Raw genomic sequence first — 25,262 nt, 5'->3', positions numbered from 1 at the left:
TGGAAGCGGGACTTCATTCAGTACTGGGTAGTCCTAAATGAGCTTTGCAAATGCAAATTTTACTGATTTAATCAATGTTAATGATAAATCAAACCTGTATAGGCTACTTGGGTATTAAACTTTAATTAACCTGAGAGCGTTGCTGTATCAAGGTTAATGTGGAAAAGTTTAAAAAGTCTCATTTGTAGAAACCCATCCATTTGGATATTATTTTAAGTGTCCATTGGAAAAAGGTAAATCAGGCAATTTTACCTTTTAGTTAAATTGAATGAGACATCGATATCCAATCAGTTGAGACAGGCTGGATATCATAAGAAACTACTTGTTAAACGTAAATAATTATTTTTAAAAGAAACGTACTGGCGATTCTTCAGCCCCAGGGGGTCACGGATCGCGGAAAGCTGAAATCAAATGGAAGTGCAAAGGGAGAGACTTCCGTCAGGCAAGGCGGAGGAATTACAACGTGACACAGGAAAAACAAAATGGCTGCTTTCCCTTTGTTAGCTTAGCATCTCGTGCAAGCTAATCCTACTTTGTACAATTTCAAGCATAACATAGGATCCCTTTCAGCAAGGAAACGGTTTTACTTATAACGTATTACGTTCAAACCATTTCTCTGCGTGATTTTCGTGATGTTTACCGTAACGCACGGTAAACAAAGAAATGCACCGTTGGTCTACTCGCGTAGAAATGCGAGAGACAGAGAGATAATTATCGTGAGTTAAGCTAATATCTACTCAATTTCAATCGGCTAGCCCTGTATCCCCACTCAAGAAATGAATAATGACCGAGCCTACCCGCTTCTGAAATGCGGGAGGCAGAAATAGCACTACGTTTGGCCAATCGCTCTATTTCTCAAATTTCTAGCACTTAGAAATGTAATCACTAACTCTACAACTCATTAGTCACCCTGACGTCATCAGATACGCAAATAACGGGACATCTATGGCAACACACACACAACCAATATTTCCTGTCTACAACTCCCCTGCTGTATAATATAATCTGAGTGTAAAATGCATTCTGCTTTTCAATTTTATATAGGCTGAATGAAAATGCCTCATTCTATTTTAGATGATTCACACGGGGCACCAATATGTCGTGTCTTTACTGTCATTAAATGTGAAGACTGTTATTTGATCAAATAAATTCCCTATGTGTAATTATTATTACGTGATTAAACTAATCATGTGAACTTAATTAACTAGGAAATCGGGGTACCTCGGAAAATTTTGATTTAGAAAGCGAAAAGGTTCATAATATAACTTCAGATATATATAATATCTGATTGATTAGTCATTTACTACCTGGTGATGTCACCAAAACAGGCTGAAATTTCAGGGGGTCTTTTCAAACAGCTCTCTCAGTATTATTCCAACCTCATAGTGTGGAAATATATATAAAATACAGGAAAATCATGGTTTTGACTGCACTGGGCCATTAACAGGCTCTTATTTAGCTCTTTATAAATAGTACACTGTTCTGAGATATTTACCTATTAGAAACCATTTGAATATCAAATATCATAACGTGCTAATTGTGATGGTAATTGTGATAGTAGCCATTTTGAAGTATCAGAAATAAAAAAAATATCAAGGTGACACCACCACATATGTGATATCATTGAAAAGCCCAGAATGTCCTCTCAAAGGTACAAAGAGACCAAACACAATGCTATGTATGGATGTATAGACCAAAAACGAATGTCCATTAGAGAGGACAAAAATGAATTGCTTGTCCTCAGCAACTCTTTTATTTATTTTATTTTTCCTTTATTTAACTAGGCAAGTCAGTTAAGAACAAATTCTTATTTTCAATGATGGCCTAGGAACAGTGGGTTAACTGCCTGTTCATTCCCCTGAACAGATGTGGAAAGACTTTAGAGAGAACAGCTCAGTCTCCCAAGATTAAGGCTTAGAGGTGTGGCCTTCATCGTGATACTGGATCCAGTATGTCAAAGGACAGCTAGTAGATGTTTTGCAACTGTTAGTGTCTTTTGAGAGCCCATTGTGTTCCATCTTAAGGAGAAAGTAGATCATATCATCTTAATGTTATGAATTATGAATGAATTACTCCCTGGATTAATTTGAAGAAACTGGTTGTAAATGATCAATGATGATGATGTGTTGGTGTCTTTCAGATCGATAAGTACCTATACGCCATGCGTTTCTCCGACGAGACGCTGATGGACATCATGAAACGATTCCGGAGGGAACTGGGGAATGGGCTGGGTCGGGACACGAACCCCACAGCAACTGTCAAGATGCTGCCCACCTTCGTCAGGTCCATTCCTGATGGATCAGGTGAGCATGGACACTCCAACCAGATACACAGAGGAAGAAGAGTTGTGGGAAATCTATGCCTGGTTCTTTCTTTTTTAAGGACAAGATGTAATAACATGTTAAAGATTTGTACAGTTACAAATCCAGGTGTGAGGCAGAAACCAGTTGGTCAAGTGGCATGGTTTCTGTTTTTTCACCCATTGGCTAGAGTCACAATAGAAATAACAGGGTCTGGACCCATATCCACGAAGAATCTCAGAAAAGGTCCTAGGAATCCTGTTAAAACCTGTTTTAAGAATTAAAAAACTCCCAGCTCAGAATAGGTTTTAGGATGATGTTAAGACACTGCCCAGACAAACTCACCTCATAAAAGTTTATCAGCTGATAATCACAACAGTTTGAGTTACCGCAAAGGAAAGATAGTTATGATTTTTGTCGTGTCTTTGGCATCATTAAAGTGAAGACTTATTTTATCAAATCAATTCTCTGCAATTATTATTACGTGATTAAACTAATTGTCACGACTTCCAACGAAGTCGTTTCCTCTCCTTGTTCGGGCGGTGTTCTGTTCGGGGTCGGCGTCACCGGTCTTCTAGCCATCGTCAATACATTTTTTATTTTCCATTTGTTTCTTCTTGTTTTCTTACACACCTGGTTTCAATTTCCCTCATTTATTGTTGTGTATTAAACCCTCTGTTCCCCCCATGTCTTTGTGTGGGATTGTTTTCTTGTTTATTGTGCACATGTTACTGGTGCGCGTTGGGTTTTGTACCCATGTTTGTTTATTTCGTTATGCCGTTGGTTTTACATTTAAACTGCTCCGGCTATTACCTAGTTCTGCTCTCCTGCATCTGACTTCCCTGCCACCAGTTACGCACCCCTTACAGAATTCCACACCACCCATATGGAGTCAGGAGGAGCAGGTGCCCATGGTATAGGGGTCGAGGAGCGCGTGCTGGAGCAAGAGGTGATGATCCACCATCTTGGCGCCACCCTGGACCACATTGTCCAAACCATGGACCACGGGGAGAGACAAGGAGTTCCTCCAGCGCCTCCCCCAGCACAACAGGGGCCTCCACTACTCACTCCCCCTGCACCCGGTTCCAGTGGGATTCGCCTTACCCTCCCCGGGGAGTACGATGGGACGGATGCCCACTGCCAGGGTTTCCTGCTGCAGTTGGATTTATACCTGGCAACCGTCCACCCGGGTCCTTCGGGCCGTGACGAGGAGCGCACAGGAGTTCGCTTTGGTCTTTCAGACCCTGGCCTCTGGAGCGGGATGGAACGACAGGGCCCTGATCAACAACTATTGCTGCAGTTTACACGAGGATGTCCGTCGAGAGTTGGCCTACAGGGACACCACCATTACCTTCGACCAGCTGGTGGACCTGTCCATTCGGCTGGATAACCTGCTGGCTACCCGCGGACGTCCAGATCGGGGTCTGTTGGTTCCATCCCCCAGCACCACCGCTCCGATGCCCATGGAGTTGGGAGGTGCTGCGCTCAGGGAGACCGGAGGAGGTTCCGTCTCGGGCACCATCTGTGGCCGCAGAGGTCACACTGCTGGCCGGTGCCGGGTTGGTTCCTCTGGGGGTTGAGGCAGCATGCAGGGCACTCTGGCATCACCACAGGTGAGAAGGCACCATTCTCACCCAGAGCCCTCTGTTGCACACATGTTTTTGTTTGTTGCTTTTCCTGAGTTTTCTCCGCATTCTCAGCATAAGGTGCTCGTCGATTCAGGCGCGGCTGGAAATTTTATTGACAGATCATTTGCCCATAGTTTAGGGATCCCCATTGTTCCTGTGGCTATGCCTTCCCAGTTCACACCTTCGATAGTCAAACATTAGGGTCAGAGTTGATAAGGGAGGCCACCGCTCCTTTGGGCATGGTGACGCAGGGGGGTCACACGGAGAGAATCAGTCTCTTTCTCATTGACTCTCCTGTGTTTCCCGTGGTCCTAGGCCTACCCTGGTTAGCTTGTCATGACCCCACTGTTTCATGGCTACGAAGGGCTCTCACGGGGTGGTCGCGAGAGTGCTCGGGGAGGTGTTTAGGTGTTTCTGTAGGTGCTACTACAGTGGAAAGTCCAGACCAGGTCTCCACCGTGCGCATTCCCCCCGAATATGCCGATTTGGCTCTCGCCTTCTCCAAAAAAGAAGGCGACTCAATTACCACCCCATTGACGGGGGGATTGTGCGATAAATCTCCTGGTAGACGCTGCACTTCCCAGGAGTCACGTGTATCCTCTGTCACAGGCGGAGACGGTGGCTATGGAAACATATGTCTCCGAATCCCTGCGTCAGGGGTACATTCGGTCCTCCACTTTCCCCACCTCCTTTCTTTTTTGTGAAGAAGGAGGAGGGAGGTCTGCGCCCGTGTATTGACTATCGAGGTCTTAATCAGATAACTGTGAGGTACAGTTACCCGCTTCCTCTTTTCGCCACGGCGATTGAGTCAATGCACGGGGCGCATTTCTTCACCAAACTTGATCTCAGGAGTGCTTACAACCTGGTGCGTATCCGGGATGGAGACGAGTGGAAGATGGCGTTCAGTACGACCTCAGGGCATTATGAGTACCTGGCCATGCCGTACAGGTTGATGAATGCTCCATCAGTCTTCCAAGCCTTTGTAGCCGAGATTTTCAGGGACCTGCATGGGCAGGGTGTAGTGGTGATATCGATGACATTCTGATATACTCCGCTGCATGCGCCGAGCATGTGTCCCTGGTGCTCAAAGTGCTTGGTCGACTGTTGGAGCATGACCTGTACGCCAAGGCTGAGAAATGTCTGTTCTTCCAACAGTCCGTCTCCTTCCTAGGGTACCGCATTTCCACCGCATCTCAGCCGTTTCACACCTGGTTTCAATTTCCCTAATTTATTGTTGTGTATTTAACCCTCTGTTCCCCCCATGGCTTTGTGTGGAATTGTTTATTGTTTATTGTGCACATGTTACTGGTGCGTGTTGGGTTTTGTACCCATGTTTGTTTATTTCGTTATGCCGTTGGTTTTACAATTAAACTGCTCCGGCTATTACCTAGTTCTGCTCTCCTGCGTCTGACTTCCCTACACACCTCTTACACTAATCATGTAAATGTAATTAACTAGGAAGTCGGGGCACCAAGAAAAATCTTTAGATTACAAAGTTATAATTTTCCTAATATAACTCTTCAGATATTTTAATATCTAATCAATTATTTTTCTAATTAATTAATTATTCTTTACCTCACGGTAGTCTCATTCCAAATGTCATAAATGGTTGGTTTTCTGCACGAACCCAGCCTTTACTATGAATCATCCATACTGTAACGGATGTCGTCTGGAGATAGAGAGGGGGACCAAGGTGCAGCGTGGTAAGTGTTCATGTCTTTTTAATAAACAAACTGAACACTGGAACAAAACAATAAACGATGTGAACAAAACAAAACAGTACCGTGTGGCCCAAACACTCACACGGAAACAAACACCCACCAACCAAAAGTGAAACCCAGGCTACCTAAGTATGATTCTCAGTCAGGGACAACAATTGACAGCTGCCTCTGATTGAGAACCATACTAGGCCAAACTCAAAAACCAACATAGAAAAACAAACAGACTGCCCACCCCAACTCACGCCCTGACCATACTAAAACAAAGACAAAAACAAAGGAACTAAGGTCAGAACGTGACACATACACCAATTGTCTTAATTATTTATTTACTAAGTAACTAAATAATCACAGAAATTCATAAACAAACAACACAGTAGATATGGTTACAAGGAAATGATAGGGGAGGTTCCCTAGTGGGCTAAGCCGATATGATGGCTTGGTGGACAAAGGGAAGTGGGTGTGGACTGAGAATAGCGGGAAAGACAAAAAAATTAATCACTACACAGTTGATAATTATATTAATTTAAATGCTAATCCTTTGCACATTAATGCCCACTTATTTGGGAATAACTGCAATCAATATATATTTACACTCAGTGTGTCGTCGTGATCTCTGTTGAAATCCTCCGTCTCTCTGTTGGAGAGTTCATCCAAGCGTCTCTCTCTCTGCTTCCCTGAAGATCAAAGTATTTCGTGGTTAGAATGGGTACTTTCAGAGTACCATTCAGAAATGTTCTCATACAATAGTGGTTTTGGCGGTTGTCGGTCTTCGTATCCCAGGTTGACATCACTTCTAGCTGCAGACTAGTAATTAGTATCTAAGATTTCCTCTTATTCTGTAGAGATCGATAGTCTCAGAGTTGAACCATTTCCAGCTGTGTAGCCAATGCTCTATGTGGTACGGTTAGGAACTCAATAACTATTCGCAATCACAGCTCACACTGTGGGTTTTCTTAGTCTAAACTCAAACCTGTGCCTCCTCAGCTGACCGAGGTACGCGTGTTCTGAAGAGGATTTCCTCAGGAGGGGTTTTTATTCAATAGAAATGGCGCCAGATCATGTCTGTGCTCACGGGGGCGGGCCAATGACTTAGATGACTTTAAAGGGAATACAATTCTCTTTCATTAAAGGTTTAACATCACCTTACATCATTTCACAAATAGTTTCATCTTTACTTATTCACTTTATACAGGAATTAGATGAAAACCCCATAACTGAGAAATGTACATATTCAGAGATATAGTTATGTGTGTTTCCTGTCCTCTCTGAGGTCACCAAATGAAACACACTCGTCATACCCGTCCCGTAAGTGTCCACGGACCATTCCCACCTTCACAAAAGTGAACCTTTTGCATCAAATTCCCATTTTTGGGATTTAGGTGTTCGCCATGGGAAATCCTTTGTTCTCTTTTATGTGTCTCTCTTTCTGCATGGCCAGGTGGAGAGATTCTCCTTCAGGAATTTATGACCTGAGATAACATAACCTGGGTGTAGGAGAGAGAGAGAGGGAGAGAGAGAGAGAGTGAGAGAAAGGGGGGGGGGAGTGCCACGATCTATACCCAGAAAGGTTCACATCATGATACTTTCATTGATATAGTTGCAAATGATTGGTAATAGCCATAGTGATGAGTCATCGCCAGCTGTAACTCTATAGAACGCTTCAGACAACCACTTTTATTGTGACGGTACATCAAACACGGGCGATTTTAGCATGTCAATCTTGGTGGTGCAAACTAAACCCATTTTTTGTGATAAGTGATATAACAGTGGCAAATGGTTCCCACAAACTATAAGGGCCTACATAAAGCTGTCCCGACAGCAAAGCTTTCCTTTCAGCACCATAGAGTGAATCCTTACCACCGCTACTCCTGGCTTTTAGTGGAGTCTGATCTGACAGCGAAATAGTTCATTCAGTCTCATTTACTGCCTTTTTAAAAACATAGTTGATATAGCTTAGATCTTGCTTAAATAAATATGGTTTCTACTGACTCCTTGTGGATTTGTGTAACTTGATGAGAACCGCATCCTCCTTCAATAATAATGAATGCCGAAACGAGTTTTGACTTTTGAATCATACACAAACATTATTACATTTATGTTCAGTAAATTCATAATCTTTGTTCTTATATGATTAACACTTAAAGTATAAGCAATTAAACGCAAACGAGCTGTGACGAGGAAGGCCTATTCGTTCAGCACTTTCGAAATAGGCAGCGACAGAAATTCTCATGTTAGTTCAGATAAATTCAACAAGATGTTGAGGCGTTAACTTTACTATTCTTTAAGTCTCCATACAGAAAGAGAGAGAGAAAGAGAGACGCGGACTCAGCGGTTTACCTACCATTTGAAGTATTTTATTATGTGGTCTAAAAAGGAAGGAAAATATAATCACGAGGATCCACTTTTATAGACAATATACCGACTCACAGACAGAGCACTGCGCAAACAAAACAGCACTCTCAATATCAACTGGAATTACATGGGTCTATTACTGAACTTTTGGTTTAACACAAATATTTGAATGGGAAGAGACTGTCACTGGCAGACATGGTACATGGTTATAGACCCAACAACATTTTATAGTATCCCCTCCTCGTGTAGAAAAGCACATGAGCTAATTATAATACACAAAGTAAGCAAAACAATGAAATGCATAATTCTATCATTGCCTAAAATGGTGATTAAGATACTAATGAGACAGACCTATATAAGCAAAATAACAAATGAGATGTACAAACTATGGAATAAGGGAACAATGAGTGGATAAGAGGCAAGCCTTCATTTCGATTAAGATATGAGTGAGCTGAGTCGGATGTGCTTATTCGCATGTAGGCTGCCTAAAATGGACAGCGACAGATTTCAGAACATGGGCTGTTCTTACAGTATTCTCCCTGTACACCAAGTCAGAACAGCAGGTTAAATAAATGAGGCACATGACCGGACAATGAAAGGTCTTAAACTATTCGATGATGACATTTCAATAAAACAGGCTATAGGCTACATGGGCACCACTAAGTCAGAACAGTAGGCTAAGTTCACAAAGGGAGAGGGACCACATTCTTAGGATGAGACACAGGTTACCAACAGCTTACTATACAACGGGCTACTAACAGCTTACTACACAACATGCACTTAGTGTTAGTTTCTTGGCAACAGTATAGATGTCTCCCTGGTGTATTGCATCACTTATGCAGCAGCATACAAGACATATTAAGGGACCCACCGTAGTTGTGCTGTGCTCACTTGAACAGGAAGATGGCGCGGCGGTACTTCTTGTGGGCAAACTTCTGAATTAGTACTTTGTCATCAAAATCTGGCATTCTCTGAATGAACATGAAGATTTCATTTCACACTTGCATCACTGTCCTCTGTGACAAATTACCAGATATTTAACTGTACTTTATAGGGATATTATGTAATGAAATTAATGGAAGGTCGTGTATGGTCATAAGCTCATAATTATTCATATTTAGCCTTAAACCTGATGCATCTGAGAAGTAAATTGATAACTAGGGGGATCTGTTCTTTGTCCTTAAGAAAAAGAGTGGTATAATCTGCTAGTTGACTAATGATGGATTTTCCCATGACATGTTCCAAAGTGGGCATGAGAGCATTATTCTCAATACATTCAATGAAGTTGTCAAAAAAGTAGATCTCTTAGATCATCCCAAAATAAAGTCGCAACCAGGCGATCACAGCCAGGCGATATATTTAAGGCTGGTTTCTTTACAGTTATATCCAATTCCTCTATTTGAAGCTCTGCTTCACAAAACTCTTTAAAGTGTAACTAAGTCTATTGTAGGAATATGGCTTTTATTTTTCAAAAAAATATCATTACAGTTATTGGGGATTAGGATGAGGAATATATTTTTGTTTCTGTTCTTTCATTCCTACTAACATACAAATAATTAATAGCATTTCTTTCCTGACACCTTTTTTCAAGTCTGCTAAAGTAAGAGGTGCTTTTTTCTCCTTCTATCCACTTTGTCCTTGATCTAATATAAGCACCATTCGCCGTTCTTTATGTGAACATCATCCAATTTGTATTGTAAGATTAGTGTCTTATTTTTGCCAGCCACAGACAAATTTGACTTGTTACTAAGTACATTAATTTCATTAACCAAATAAATTTCTAACTGTGTTTTATACACCCAGGGGTGCTTGAACTGCTGTAGATTCTGCAGTGATGTAGTGTCCCCATGAGTGACAGAACCCTGATCCAATCACGGCTCAACCAGAGAAGATTTACAATGCCTACACTCTGTGCTTTCGCTGGCTGCCCCTCCACCACAGAAAGCACTGATCTACTGTAGGCTGAAACATGCATTTTTGAAAGAGACCAAGTTTGAATGTTGCTTTATTAACTCAATAATTATTTTTTACATTGTTTGCTAAACTGATATGTGAAACAATTAATGCCAGAATTACATGCAAAATAGGCAAAAAATAATAGGTGGGGCTCTGACATCAAATCTTTCAATGGTAAAACGTTTTATATAATTTTCGCCTGACATGATCACTCTACCTACTCTTAATTCTTGTCTAATATGTTGCCTTTTCTTGCCTTTTTTAATAAATTCTGATATTTTGAATGATGTGATAGGTATATTTCACTGAATCATATGGTTAAGAGCGACATTTTGATAATATTACCGTTATATCAACACAATCACTCCCGTTCAACAACTCTAAATCTCTTTTGGCACAGTAGGCTTCAAGTCACTTGCTGATAATGTTGCAGAAAAAGTTTGAAAGGTTTAGGCATTCCTTAATCACTGAACACGTAAATGCTGTCAATTACCCAATTTATAGGCATGCCCAATTTAGGGGATTTTTTTTACAACGTGATATTGCGCTCCAAAGGGATAACTTGAAATAGCATGATGTAGGTTGATAAAATAATCCAAAGAAAAATGTGATTTGTAACGGGATTCTTCCGTTGAAGGAGAGGACCAAAATGCAGCGTGGTTGAAATTCATGTTTGTTTTTAATAAACAAACTATACATGAATAAACTACAAAAACAACAAACGTGTAAACCGGAAACATTCCCGTGTGGCACAAACACTGACACAGGAGACAATCACCCACAAAACCCAACACCAAACAGGCTACCTAAATATGGTTCCCAATCAGAGCCAATGACTAACACCTGCCTCTGATTGAGAACCATATCAGGCCAAACACAGAAACAGACAAACTAGACACACAACATAGAATGCCCACTCAGATCACACCCTGACCAAACAAAACATAGAAACATACAAAGCAAACTATGGTCAGGGTGTGACATTATTATTTATTAGCCTAGTGATTATAGGAATTTAGGCATATCATCCGAATATGGCCTCTTGTAAAATCATTGTCAAAAGCGCAAGAGATACCAACTGTTGCATGTAAATGTAGATTATTTATGGGTTGATCATAGGCTATATAAATATCAAATCATTCTTTCAACTCCAAAGCAATTGCCTGTCCATGGCACAGGAACCACTGACTCGCTGCCTTTTACTATTATTAAGGCAACTGCTGGTAACACTTATTAAATTGTTAGGACAGCTCACGAGGCCTTCTAATTATCTGTTGAGTAAGTGGGACTCTTATTACTAAAGAGGCTTTATGCATAGCTTTTATTTTTACCAATAATAGTAGGAGTTAAATGTCTCTATTCTTAGCACTTACAATTTTCTACGCTGAGACGCTTTCTGGATACGGGCCCTGATATCCTGAGTCCAACCTATGTTTCATTATACCAATATTAAAGGACAAAATCTCATAAATCTCAGCTCATAAGTTCTCCTATGATCTTTCAGGCAGTTCAATATAAATTGGCAGCACTCGCTTCAAATTGCCAACATTCAAGTCAAACCCTTTTAATAAATACTGATACATGTCCCTGATACAGCAATATGAAATCATGTAGGATTCATAAAAAAAAATCATTTTATTGTGTTTATTAGTTATGAACTTTGCTAGAATGTGGTGACAACTGTTGTCAATCTACAGTAGCAGCAGAAGATTGATCTATTTGATTAAGCATAAAGTGGGTTCATCAATGCATTCATTGAATGAACTGTTGTTGTCTTTATAGCTGTAGGCATATTGCAGTGCCAAGCTTGCCATATAATCGTGGTGTAATCTGCCCAGGGTCGGCTATAGCCTTTTGGTGTCCCTAAACAAGATTTGGTTGGGGGGCCCCTCCACCTTGCGGCAAAACATTTTGACGGCGGAGAGAAATTTTGTAGTTTTAAAGTTTATTTATTATAATTCTATAAATGTATTCATGGGGTGTAGAGAAAATTTTGCCGTTTTGAAGCAAGTTTTCTGCAGTTCTACACATATTTCCATGTAGCTGAGAGACAACCTTGCAATTTTATAAAACATTTCATGAAATTCTACTTATTTCTCCCTGGGGCAGAGAAAAAAATGTAATCTAATTTCCTGCTATTCTTTAAACTTATGCCATATCAATTTAGGGGCTCCCGAGTGGTGCAGAGGTCTAAGTCACTGCATCTCAGTGCTTGAGGTGTCACTACAGGCACCCTGGTTAGAATCCAGGCTGTATCACAAACGGCTGTGATTGGGAGTCCCATAGGGCGGCACACAATTGGCCCAGCGTCGTCCAGGTTTGGCCGGTGCAGGCCATCATTGTAAATAAGAATTTGTCCTTAAGTGACTTGCCTAGTTAAATAAAGGTTAACATTTTTTCTCAAAAATAAATTAAAAAGTAAACATATCAGAGTGAGATTGACTAACAAAATCAATGGGGGCCCCCTGGAGGTCAGGACCCCTGGGCATGTGCCCTGTGTGCCCGTTCATTATTCGGCCATGATCACTACAAGTTTAGATATCTTGCTAATGATGGAACTTTTTGTGACTGTCAGTGGCTGACATACTGTAACAAGAGAAAAACTGCTGGTACAACCACATTTCAAAATTGCACCTGGTGTATTATACTATTCTTACTCTCAATAGTATGTTGACACCCCGACTGTGTTCCTAAATGTAAAAAAATATATCTATGTTGTGGGGTCGGGGGCCCCCTAGCAGCCAGGGGCCCAAAGCAACCACTTATGTTGCTTAACCCTGGAACCGGCCCTGAATCTGCCTTTGCTGCAGAATGTGAGCGTTCTTTATTCATGCACCCGATCAAAAACCTGTGGTTACATCACAGATTACACATTATCCCACATCCAGATTTTCACAGACATCCAGTGCCTGATTCTATCATCTTTACTCAGTAGAACAGCTATGTATTGCCGACGGGATTGTAACCTGGGTCTCCTGTGCCACAGGACTGGGTTAACCCGTTGACCTAAAGCCCTATAGGCATTATCTTGGAGAGCTATGCGTGAGAGAGGTTTACTGAACCAACATAGTTACATGTCATCTGAATTTGCTTAATAACGGTTTGTACAAAAATCACTGTCAACTGGGCACTACAGACATAGGATCTCAATTTGAGCCAGTTTGCTACAGCAGGAAAATAATCCTGCAGTAACAGGAAATGTGTATTATAATTCATGGACATTTTTGTATGTGTTGATATGTTTTTTATTAGAGCAAATCAAGTCTGAAAATTCTAAGTGGAACTTATGGACGTAAAACTCAAATACACTACAAGTTTGCATTTCCTGAATTACAGGAAAATCCACATAAACAAAAGAGTGACCAAATTAAAATCCTGTATGACTGTCAGGCATGTTTCCCAAGGTCAGTGACATGATACTATATCCTGATTATCTTTTAGCTCCCCAAGCATCGCTATGAATGTCTTGATTCCTGTTTAACAGCATAGTAATAACTTCACAAAATCAACCTGTACCAGGAATTAAATTATAGTTACCTACATTTTACACTGTGAAGATGGTTGTGAGCCTGCAATGGCCTTGCATTCTTGAGCAGGAATCCTCCCCCTGGCATCCATTATTTATTCCATAAGGAATTCTTGAAGGGAGAATGAGATTTAAACTGATTATTTTTACTAGGCTATCTATACTTTCATGTGATTTTCAACCTCATAATTTTAAGAAATACGATACTAATAAAGATATACATTGTAAATAAACGGACAAGAACACATACAGTGCACAGAGTATGGTTTATTTAGTGGCTTCGTTAAGACTGTTACTGTGAAAAGTATCATCCAGGCTGCTGATTTCTGCTCTCATTCACACATCTATATTCAACCACCAGGGCCACAGTGAGAGAATGAGAGAATGCAATAAGGCTAAGTAATGACCCTGACGTCCCTGCCCTCACACAGATGTCAAGGCTCCACTATCCACTAAGGTGACAAAATGCAGGGGTCAAACTCATTCCGTGGAGGGCTGAGTGTCTGCTGTTTTTTCCTTTATCCTTTTAATTAAGACCTAGACAGCCAGGTGAGGGGAGTTCCTTACTAATTAGTTATTTTAATTCATCAATCAAGTCCAAGGGAGGAGCGAAAACCCGCAGACACTCAGGATTTCATGGAATGAGTTTGACACGTGACATAAAAACTCTGAAACTGGAAACACTTATCTCCCTCATTAGCTTTAAGCACCAGCTGTCAGAGCAGCTCAACGATTACTGAACCTGTACATAGCCCATCTATAATTTAGCACAAACAATTACCTCTTCCCCTACTGTATTTATTTATTTATTTAGCTCCTTTGCACCCCATTATTTATATTTCTACTTTGCACATTCTTCCACTGCAAATATACCATTCCAGTGTTTTACTTGCTATATTGTATTTACTTCGCCACCATGGCCTTTACATTTTTTTTTACCTCCCTTATCTCACCCCATTTGCTCACATCGTATATAGACTTATTTTTCTACTGTATTATTTACTGTATGTTTGTTTTACTCCATGTGTAACTCTGTGTTGTTGTATGTGTCGAACTGCTTTGCTTTATCTTGGTTTGGTCGCAATTGTAAATGAGAACTTGTTCTCAACTTGCCTACCTGGTTAAATAAAGGTGAAATAAAATGAATATAAATATTGTGTGGTTCTTACAGTACTCCTAACAGAGTGGTTCTAACACAAAACCTTATAAGGTCATGTTTTCATCTTACGGTCATTCTGCCATAGGATGATCTTTTTGTTGATGGTTCAACAATTTGGATTTGTTTGTCATGTGTTCCTGATATGTTCAAATTATAATTGCCCTTGAGAATTGACTGTGCACCCTACACCCTCCATTCCTATTGTAAAACTGCTGCATTATCCAAATGCATGCTGCTTTGTATGTGTTCTTCAATTCTAAGTTTGATTTGAAGGAGCAATGTGAACTAGAGAAATCAAAGTGTCCACCAAGGTGCTGGTTAAAAATGTGTGCATTTACTAACAAGTAAGCAGGGGAGAAAGTCTTGTGGGTTTGACTACCTCTCGACATACTATTGCTACGCTACACTGAAGTTTCTGACTTTCTCCCATCAGAAGACCAATTTGGCAGAGAGTTATTATTCACTAGCAGTCAACTAGCAATGATACAGTGTTGTTGTCAGGCAATAGCAGTAGGGCAAAATGATGTTGTTAATCCGCCTGCACTGAGTGTTTTAGTATCAGGATTAGATGTAAAAAAATATATAGATTTTTTTTTTTAAAAATATATAGATATTTTTTAATCATCAGCCCATCACTTTGAAGTGCAGTACCAGTCAAAAGTTTGGACATACCTACTCATTCAGGTTTTTTAAATTATTTGTACTGTTTTCTACATTGTAGAATAATAGTGAAGATGTCACAACTATGAAATAACACATATAGAATCATGTAGGAACCAAAAAAGTGTTATACAAGAGTTTTTATATATCATTTAGATTCTTCAAAGTAGCAGCCCTTTGCCTTGATGACAGCTTTGTACACTCTTGGCATTCTCTCAACCAGCTTCACCTGGAATGCTTTTCCAACAGTCTTGAAGGAGTTCCCACATATGCTGAGCCCTTGTTGGCTGCTTTTCCTTCACTCTGCGGTCCAACTCATCCCAAACCAACTCAATTGAGTTGAGGTCGGATGATTGTGGGGGCTAGGTAATCTGATGCAGCACGTATCACTCTCCTTCTTGGTTAAATAGCCCTTACATATATATTCTTGTATATTGTATATATTCGTTTTTTTAAAACATATTTTTCTTCGCATATCTTTTTAAACATTTTTCTAAACCTCAACATCTAAATACTCTCCTGCAACCCGCCTCACCCAATGTAGCGTGGATCTGCTTTTTTTTCTAAAGTATTTATATTTACTTCGGATCCGGAACCCCTCAACTGAAGCTAGCCAGCTAACTACCAGCTATCAGTCAGCAAACCATTGCTAGCGGTCATCAGCTAACCTTTAGTTTGGAAAGCTCTCGCCAGTTCGAACAACGCGACTCTAACCAGAGCATAACGGACCTATTATTTTAATCCCCGGATTCCCACCGCAAACGGAACTTTTTCATCTGGATCTTCACAACTAGCTAACTAGCTAACCGCAACCCCGGATGACTACTCCTGGCTAGCGTTTCCATCCACTTAGCTTGAAGCTAGCCCGGCCAGAACTCCTGTGCTACCACCGAAGCATACTCCTGGGCTACAATATCCGGACCCACGACCGGTCTATCGATGTCACCGCATGAAGAGGCATAAACAGACTCAACCCCCATCGCGACGTCCCCCAAAGGCTAACTTTCTAGCCCTTGCTATCTGCTTGCTTGCTAATTCGGCCTGCTAACTGCTAGTTTGTTTAGCCCCGGCCTACTAACTGTTAGCTTGTTAGCACAGGCCTGCTAATTGTCTGAATCGCCGCGTCCCCAGCCAGCCCATCCACTCACTGGACCCATATTTACTTTCAATCTCTTTTCGATTTTTAATTCGATTATACCTTCCGGTAACCTGCCTCACCCAATGTGATACGGAATCGTTATTATTTTTAATTTTTAGAACACATTCAAGAACCTCGAGAAGCCAACCAGCTAACTAGCTACAAGCTATTTAGTCATTGTTAGCCACTGCTAGCGGCTTTTACCTTCTGCACAGCCAGCCAGTTTTTTTTAGCCTGGATAATACTCGCCAGTCTAGCTTCCCTGTCCCATCCACCGCTGCCCCCTGGACACTGTGATCACTTGGCTACATAGCTGATGTCTGCTGGACTGTCCATTAATCACGGTACTCCATTCTGTTTGTTTATGTTTTATCTGTCGGCCCTAGCCGCACTCAGGCTCTGTGTGTAGTTAATCCGACCCTCTCTGCCTAGTCAACGCCATTTTACCTGCTGTTGTTGTGCTAGCTGATTAGCTGTTGTTGTCTCACCTACTGGTTTAGCTAGCTCTCCCAATCAACACCTGTGATTACTGTATGCCTCGCTGTATGTCTCTCTCAAATGTCAATATGCCTTGTATACTGTTGTTCAGGTTAGTTATCATTGTTTTAGTTTACAATGGAGCCCCTAGTTCCACTCTTCATACCCCTGATACCTCCTTTGTCCCACCTCCCACACATGCGGTGACGTCACCCATTACAACCAGCATGTCCAGAGATACAACCTCTCTTATCATCACCCAGTGCCTGGGCTTACCTCCGCTGTACCCGCACCCCACCATACCCCTGTCTGCGCATTACGCCCTGAATATATTCTACCATGCCCAGAAATCTGCTCCTCTTATTCTTTCTCCCCAACGCTCTAGGCAACCAGTTTTGATAGCCTTTAGCCGCACCCTCATACTACTCCTCCTCTGTTCCGCGGGTGATGTAGAGGTAAACCCAGGCCCTGCATGTCCCCAGGCACCCTCATTTGTTGACTTCTGTGATCGAAAAAGCCTTGGTTTCATGCATGTCAACATCAGAAGCCTCCACCCTAAGTTTGTTTTACTCACTGCTTTAGCACACTCTGCTAACCCTGATGTCCTTGCCGTGTCTGAATCCTGGCTCAGGAAGGCCACCAAAAATGCTGAGATTTCCATACACAACTATAACATTTTCCATCAAGATAGAACTGCCAAAGGGGGAGGAGTTCCGGCTCCGGGCAGCCGAGCGGAAATGGAGGAAAACTCGCCTCCCTGCGGACCTGGCATCCTTTCACTCCCTCCTCTCTACATTTTCCTCTTCTCTCTCTGCTGCTAAAGCCACTTTCTACCACTCTAAATTCCAAGCATCTGCCTCTAACCCTAGGAAGCTCTTTGCCACCTTCTCCTCCCTCCTGAATCCTCCTCCCCCTCCCCCCCCCTCCTCCCTCTCTGCAGATTACTTCGTCAACCATTTTGAAAAGAAGGTCGACGACATCCGATCCTCGTTTGCTAAGTCAAGCGACACCGCTGGTTCTGCTCACACTGCCCTACCCTGTGCTCTGACCTCTTTCTCCCCTCTCTCTCCAGATGAAATGTCGCGTCTTGTGACGGCCGGCCGCCCAACAACCTGCCCGCTTGACCCTATCCCCTCCTCTCTTCTCCAGACCATTTCCGGAGACCTTCTCCCTTACCTCACCTCACTCATCAACTCATCCCTGACCGCTGGCTACGTCCCTTCCGTCTTCAAGAGAGCGAGAGTTGCACCCCTTCTGAAAAAACCTACACTCGATCCCTCCGATGTCAACAACTACAGACCAGTATCCCTTCTTTCTTTTCTCTCCAAAACTCTTGAACGTGCCGTCCTTGGCCAGCTCTCCCGCTATCTCTCTCAGAATGACCTTCTTGATCTATATCAGTCAGGTTTCAAGACTAGTCATTCAACTGAGACTGCTCTTCTCTGTATCACGGAGGCGCTCCGCACTGCTAAAGCTAACTCTCTCTCCTCTGCTCTCATCCTTCTAGACCTATTGGCTACCTTCGATACTGTGAACCATCAGATCCTCCTCTCCACCCTCTCCGAGTTGGGCATCTCCGGCGCGGCCCACGCTTGGATTGCGTCCTACCTGACAGGTCGCTCCTACCAGGTGGCGTGGCGAGAATCCGTCTCCACACCACGTGCTCTCACCACTGGTGTCCCCCAGGGCTCTGTTCTAGGCCCTCTCCTATTCTCGCTATACACCAAGTCACTTGGCTCTGTCATAACCTCACATGGTCTCTCCTATCATTGCTATGCAGACGACACACAATTAATCTTCTCCTTTCCCCCTTCTGATGACCAGGTGGCGAATCGCATCTCTGCATGTCTGGCAGACATATCAGTGTGGATGACGGATCACCACCTCAAGCTGAACCTCGGCAAGACGGAGCTGCTCTTCCTCCCGGGAAGGACTGCCCGTTCCATGATCTCGCCATCACGGTTGACAACTCCATTGTGTCCTCCTCCCAGAGCGCTAAGAACCTTGGCGTGATCCTGGACAACACCCTGTCGTTCTCAACTAACATCAAGGCGGTGGCCCGTTCCTGTAGGTTCATGCTCTACAACATCCGCAGAGTACGACCCTGCCTCACACAGGAAGCGGCGCAGGTCCTAATCCAGGCACTTGTCATCTCCCGTCTGGATTACTGCAACTCGCTGTTGGCTGGGCTCCCTGCCTGTGCCATTAAACCCCTACAACTCATCCAGAACGCCGCAGCCCGTCTGGTGTTCAACCTTCCCAAGTTCTCTCACGTCACCCCGCTCCTCCGCTCTCTCCACTGGCTTCCAGTTGAAGCTCGCATCCGCTACAAGACCATGGTGCTTGCCTACGGAGCTGTGAGGGGAACGGCACCTCAGTACCTCCAGGCTCTGATCAGGCCCTACACCCAAACAAGGGCACTGCGTTCATCCACCTCTGGCCTGCTCGCCTCCCTACCACTGAAGAAGTACAGACCCGCTCAGCCCAGTCAAAACTGTTCGCTGCTCTGGCCCCCAATGGTGGAACAAACTCCCTCACGACGCCAGGACAGCGGAGTCAATCACCACCTTCCGGAGACACCTGAAACCCCACCTCTTTAAGGAATACCTAGGATAGGATAAAGTAATCCCTCTCACCCCCCCCCCCCCCCCCTTAAAAGATTTAGATGCACTACTGTTCCACTGGATGTCATAAGGTGAATGCACCAATTTGTAAGTCGCTCTGGATAAGAGCGTCTGCTAAATGACTTAAATGTAAATGTAAATGTGAGTTGCAGTCTACTGCAGAGATAGCCTGCAAAGTAATGTCATACTTTCCAGGTCCATACCCAAACAGTTCGAACTACTAATTTTAAAAATTACTCTCTCCAGAAATAAGTCTCTCACTGTTGCCGCCTGCTACCGACCCCCCTCAGCTCCCAGCTGTGCCCTGGACACCATTTGTGAATTGATTGCCCCCCATCTAGCTTCAGAGTTTGTTCTGTTAGGTGACCTAAACTGGGATATGCTTAACACCCCGGTAGTCCTACAATCTAAGCTAGATGCCCTCAATCTCACACAAATCATCAAGGAACCCACCAGGTACAACCCTAAATCTGTAAACAAGGGCACCCTCATAGACGTCATCCTGACCAACTGGCCCTCCAAATACACCTCCGCTGTCTTCAACCAGGATCTCAGCGATCACTGCCTCATTGCCTGTATCCGCTACGGATCCGCAGTAAAACGACCAGCCCCTCATCACTGTCAAACGCTCCCTAAAACACTTCTGTGAGCAGGCCTTTCTAATCGACCTGGCCCGGGTATCCTGGAAGGACATTGACCTCATCCCGTCAGTTGAGGGTGCCTGGTCATTCTTTAAAAGTAACTTCCTCACCATTTTAGATAAGCATGCTCCGTTCAAAAAATGCAGAACTAAGAACAGATATAGCCCTTGGTTCACTCCAAACCTGACTGCCCTCGACCAGCACAAAAACATCCTGTGGCAGACTGCAATAGCATCGAATTGATGCGATATGCAACTGTTCAGGGAAATCAGGAACCAATACACGCAGTCAGTCAGGAAAGCCAAGGCCAGCTTCTTCAGGCAGAAATTTGCATCCTGTAGCTCTAACTCCAAAAAGTTCTGGGACACTGTGAAGTCCATGGAGAACAAGAGCACCTCCTCCCAGCTGCCCACTGCACTGAGGCTAGGTAACACGGTCACCACCGATAAATCCATGATTATCGAAAACTTCAACAAGCATTTCTCAACGGCTGGCAATGCCTTCCTCCTGGCTACTCCAACCTCGGCCAACAGCTCCGACCCCCCCACGCAGCTACTCGCCCAAGCCTCTCCAGGTTCTCCTTTACCCAAATCCAGATAGTAGATGTTCTGAAAGAGCTGCAAAACCTGGACCCGTACAAATCAGCTGGGCTTGACAATTTGGACCCTCTATTTCTGAAACTATCCACCGCCATTGTCACAACCCCTATTACCAGCCTGTTCAACCTCTCTTTCATATCATCTGAGATCCCCAAGGATTGGAAAGCTGCCGCAGTCATCCCCCTCTTCAAAGGGGGAGACACCCAGGACCCAAACTGTTACAGACCTATATCCATCCTGCCCTGCCTATCTAAGGTCTTTGAAAGCCAAGTCAACAAACAGGTCACTGACCATCTCGAATCCCACCGTACCTTCTCCGCTGTGCAATCTGGTTTCCGAGCCGGTCACGGGTGCACCTCAGCCATGCTCAAGGTACTAAACGATATCATAACCGCCATCGATAAAAGACAGTACTGTGCAGCCGTCTTCATCGACCTTGCCAAGGCTTTCGACTCTGTCAATCACCATATTCTTATCGGCAGACTCAGTAGCCTCGGTTTTTCTGATGACTGCCTTGCCTGGTTCACCAACTACTTTGCAGACAGAGTTCAGTGTGTCAAATTGGAGGGCATGCTGTCCGGTCCTCTGGCAGTCTCTATGGGGGTGCCACAGGGTTCAATTCTCGGGCCGACTCTTTTCTCTGTATATATCAATGATGTTGCTCTTGCTGCGGGCGATTCCCTGATCCACCTCTACGCAGACGACACCATTCTGTATACTTCCGGCCCGTCCTTGGACACTGTGCTTTCTATTCCGCAACAAAGCCTACTTCACTCACGCCGCCAAACTTACCCTAGTAAAACTGACTATCCTACCGATCCTCGACTTCGGCGATGTCATCTACAAAATAGCTTCCAACACTCTACTCAGCAAACTGGATGCAGTTTATCACAGTGCCATCCGTTTTGTTACTAAAGCACCTTATACCACCCACCACTGCGACCTGTACGCTCTAGTCGGCTTGCCCTCGCTACATATTCGTCGCCAGACCCACTGGCTCCAGGTCATCTACAAGTCCATGCTAGGTAAAGCTCCGTCTTATCTCAGTTCACTGGTCACGATGGCAACACCCACCCGTAGCACGCGCTCCAGCAGGTGTATCTCACTGATCATCCCTAAAGCCAACACCTCATTTGGCCGCCTTTCGTTCCAGTTCTCTGCTGCCTGTGACTGGAACGAATTGCAAAAATCGCTGAAGTTGGAGACTTTTATCTCCCTCACCAACTTCAAACATCTGCTATCTGAGCAGCTAACCGATCGCTGCAGCTGTACATAGTCTATCGGTAAATAGCCCACCCAATTTTACCTACCTCATCCCCATACTGTTTATATTGATTTACTTTTCTTCTTTTTTTGCACACCATTATCTCTACCTGTACATGACCATCTGATCATTTATCACCCCAGTGTTAATCTGCAAAATTGTAATTATTCGCCTACCTCCTCATGCCTTTTGCACACAATGTATATAGACTCTCTTTTTTTCTACTGTGTTATTGACTTGTTAATTGTTTACTCCATGTGTAACTCTGTGTTGTCTGTTCACACTGCTATGCTTTATCTTGGCCAGGTCGCAGTTGCAAATGAGAACTTGTTCTCAACTAGCCTAACTGGTTAACCTGTTGCTTCTACTCGGGACGCTTGCGTCCCAACTAGAGCTCTGGAAATGCAAATGCGCTACGCTAAATGATAATAGTATTAGTTAAAACTCAAAAGTTCATTAAAATACACATGCAGGGTATCGAATTAAAGCTACACTCGTTGTGAATCCAGGCAACAAGTCAGATTTTTAAAATGCTTTTCGGCGAAAGCATGAGAAGCTATTATCTGATAGCATGCAACACCCCAAAAGACCCACAGGGGACGTAAACAAAATAATTAGCATTTCGGCGTTACACAAACCGCACAATAAAATAGAAAACATTCATTACCTTTCACCATCTTCTTTGTTGGCACTCCTAGATGTCCCATAAACACTATTTGGGTCTTTATTTCGATTAAATCGGTCCATATAAAGCCTAGATATCGTTATATGTAGACTGTGTGATAAACGAAAAAAACATTGTTTCAAAACGTAACGTCATTTTTTAAAATTCAAAAAGTCGACGATAAACTTTCACAAAACACTTCAAATACGTTTGTAATGCAACTTTAGGTATTAGTAAACGTTAATAAGCGATAAAATTCATCAGGAGGCGATGTAAAGATCATTAGCTGTCCGTCTGGAAAAATGTCCGGCTAGAAACTCAACGAAAATATCCGGTCCTAGACCGGATTAGATACGGTGTCCTGCATGTGTTTGACCAAGAAAAAATTTGAAGGGAAATGACAAGACTCTAGACACCGTGTGGAAGCTGTAGGTACTGCAACCTCAGTCAATTAATTGTGGTTCACCTTTATCAATGGGATCAAGTAGCGCATGGATATATTTTCCCATTTTCAGTGATCAGTTTTTCCTGTGCTTTTCGATGTAAATGCCGTTCTGGTAAAGCCACAGCAGTGATTTAACCAGTTTTTTAAACGTCTGAGTGTTTTCTATCCACACAGACTAAGCAAATGCATATACTATATTCCTGGCATGAGTAGCAGGGCGCTGAAATGTTGCGCGATTTTTAACAGAATGTTAAAAAAAGTAGAGGGTCGACTGAAGAGGTTAAATAAAGGTGAAATAAATCAAAATAAATTTAAAAAACACAGCCTGGAGGTGTGTTGGGTCATTGTCCTGTTGAAAAACAAATGATAGTCCCACTCTTGGAATGCTGTGGTAGCCATGGTGGTTAAGTGTGCCTCGAATTCTAAATAAATCCATGACAGTGTCACCAACAAAGCACCATCACACCTCCTCCTCCTTGCTTCACAGTGGGAAACACACATGCAGAGATCATTCGTTCACCATCTCTGTGTCTCACAAAGACACAGCGATTGGAACCAAACATCTCAAATTTGGACTCATCAGACCAAAGGACAGATTTCCACCAGTCTAATGTTCAGTGCTCGTGTTTCTTGGCCCAAGCAAGTCTCCTTTTTATTGGTGTCTTTTGGTAGTGGTTTCTTTGCAGCAATTCGACCATGAAGGACTGATTCGTGCAGTCTCCACTGAACAGTTGATGTTCAGATGTTCTGTTACTTGAACTTTGTGAAGCATTTATTTGGGCTGCAATCTGAGGTGCAGTTAATTATAATGAACTTATCCTCTGCAGCAGAGGTAACTCTGGGTCTTCCTTTCCTGTTGTGAGCCTCATGAGAGCCAGTTTCATCATAGCGCTTGATTGTTTTTGCGATTGCACTTGAAGAAACTTTCAAAGTTTACTTTATGTCTTAAAGTAAGGATTGACTGTCATTTCTCTTTACTTATTTGAGCTGTTCTTGCCATAATATGGACTTGGTCTTTTTCCAAATAGGGCTATCTTCTGTTTACCATCCCTACGTTGTCACAACACAACGGATTTGCTCAAACACATTAAGGAAAGAAATTCCACAAATGAACTTTTAACAGGCACACCTGTTAATTGAAATGCATTCCAGGTGACTACTTCATGAAGCTGGTTGAGTGAATTCCCAGAGTGTGCAAAGGTGTCACCAAGGCAAAGGGTGGCAACTTTGAAGAATCTCAAATATAAAATATATTTAACATGTAGAAAATAGTAAAAATAAAGAAAAACCTTGGAATGAGTAGGTGTGTCTAAACGTTTTACTGGTACTGTAAATCAGATCAAAAGTGAAATATATCCCATTGTGAATGTGTTAGCTAGTGAATGACGTAAGAGATTATATGGAGTAGGCCTTTAGGATTCATCGTTTGCCTTCCCTCTTGTTTGTTTTTTTACTTTTCAGTTCCTTTGGTTTACAAAAAATAAGTTGTCACTCCCATAAAACTACTACTGCTTAAATTGCAACATGTTCTCAAGACAGTGTGAAACTGTCTTTAATTCCCGGGAAGAATGGATTTTTGGCAGGAGCCAGGAGCTTTTGATATACTATTGCATGGCAATGCCAACAGTAGTCAGCCCAGACATGACAATCATTGGGCAACACAAAGATTTGAGTCACTGAGTATGGTTACATGCACACAATATTGCGATTATTGTGGATAGTCAGATTAATATAATAGTTTGATTAAAATGTTTACATACTTTACAAGAAGAACGATTTCCCTAATATTCCTGTTTACATGGACACATCTGAAATCAGGCTACCTAGTTTTCAAGTTTTAATGTCACATGCACAAGTACAGTGAAATGCCTTTCTAGAAAACTCAAAACCCAACAATGCAATAACCAATAGCAATGTAATACTAGAAAAAAACACGAGAAATAAGAAGAAATATGAAGAACACAATAAGTAAGTAAGCATACTATATACAGGGTAAGTTCCAATACCATATTTACAATGTGCAGGGATACTGGAGGGATGGAGGTAGATGCAGTATGTATAGGGATAAGGTTACTAGGCAACAGGAAATAAGATAAACAGAGTAGTAG

At 42.7% G+C, this 25,262-nt stretch overlaps 1 protein-coding gene across 1 annotated transcript in view; it reads left to right on the top strand.

Annotated features, from left to right (window-relative positions):
* Nucleotides 1-25,262, top strand: part of hk1 (hexokinase 1) — a 49,488-nt gene that overhangs the window by 6,623 nt on the left and 17,603 nt on the right. The window contains exon 2 of the mRNA XM_029640202.2: nt 2,141-2,303. Within this exon, the coding sequence (XP_029496062.1) occupies nt 2,141-2,303 (163 nt within the window). The remainder of the gene's footprint in view (nt 1-2,140; nt 2,304-25,262) is intronic.

This window comes from Oncorhynchus nerka, linkage group LG28 (assembly GCF_034236695.1).
Source record: "Oncorhynchus nerka isolate Pitt River linkage group LG28, Oner_Uvic_2.0, whole genome shotgun sequence".
In the NCBI taxonomy this organism is placed as follows: domain Eukaryota; kingdom Metazoa; phylum Chordata; class Actinopteri; order Salmoniformes; family Salmonidae; genus Oncorhynchus; species Oncorhynchus nerka.
The sequence above is the reverse complement of the archived record's forward strand: the minus strand, read 5'-3'. Positions and strand labels throughout refer to the sequence as shown.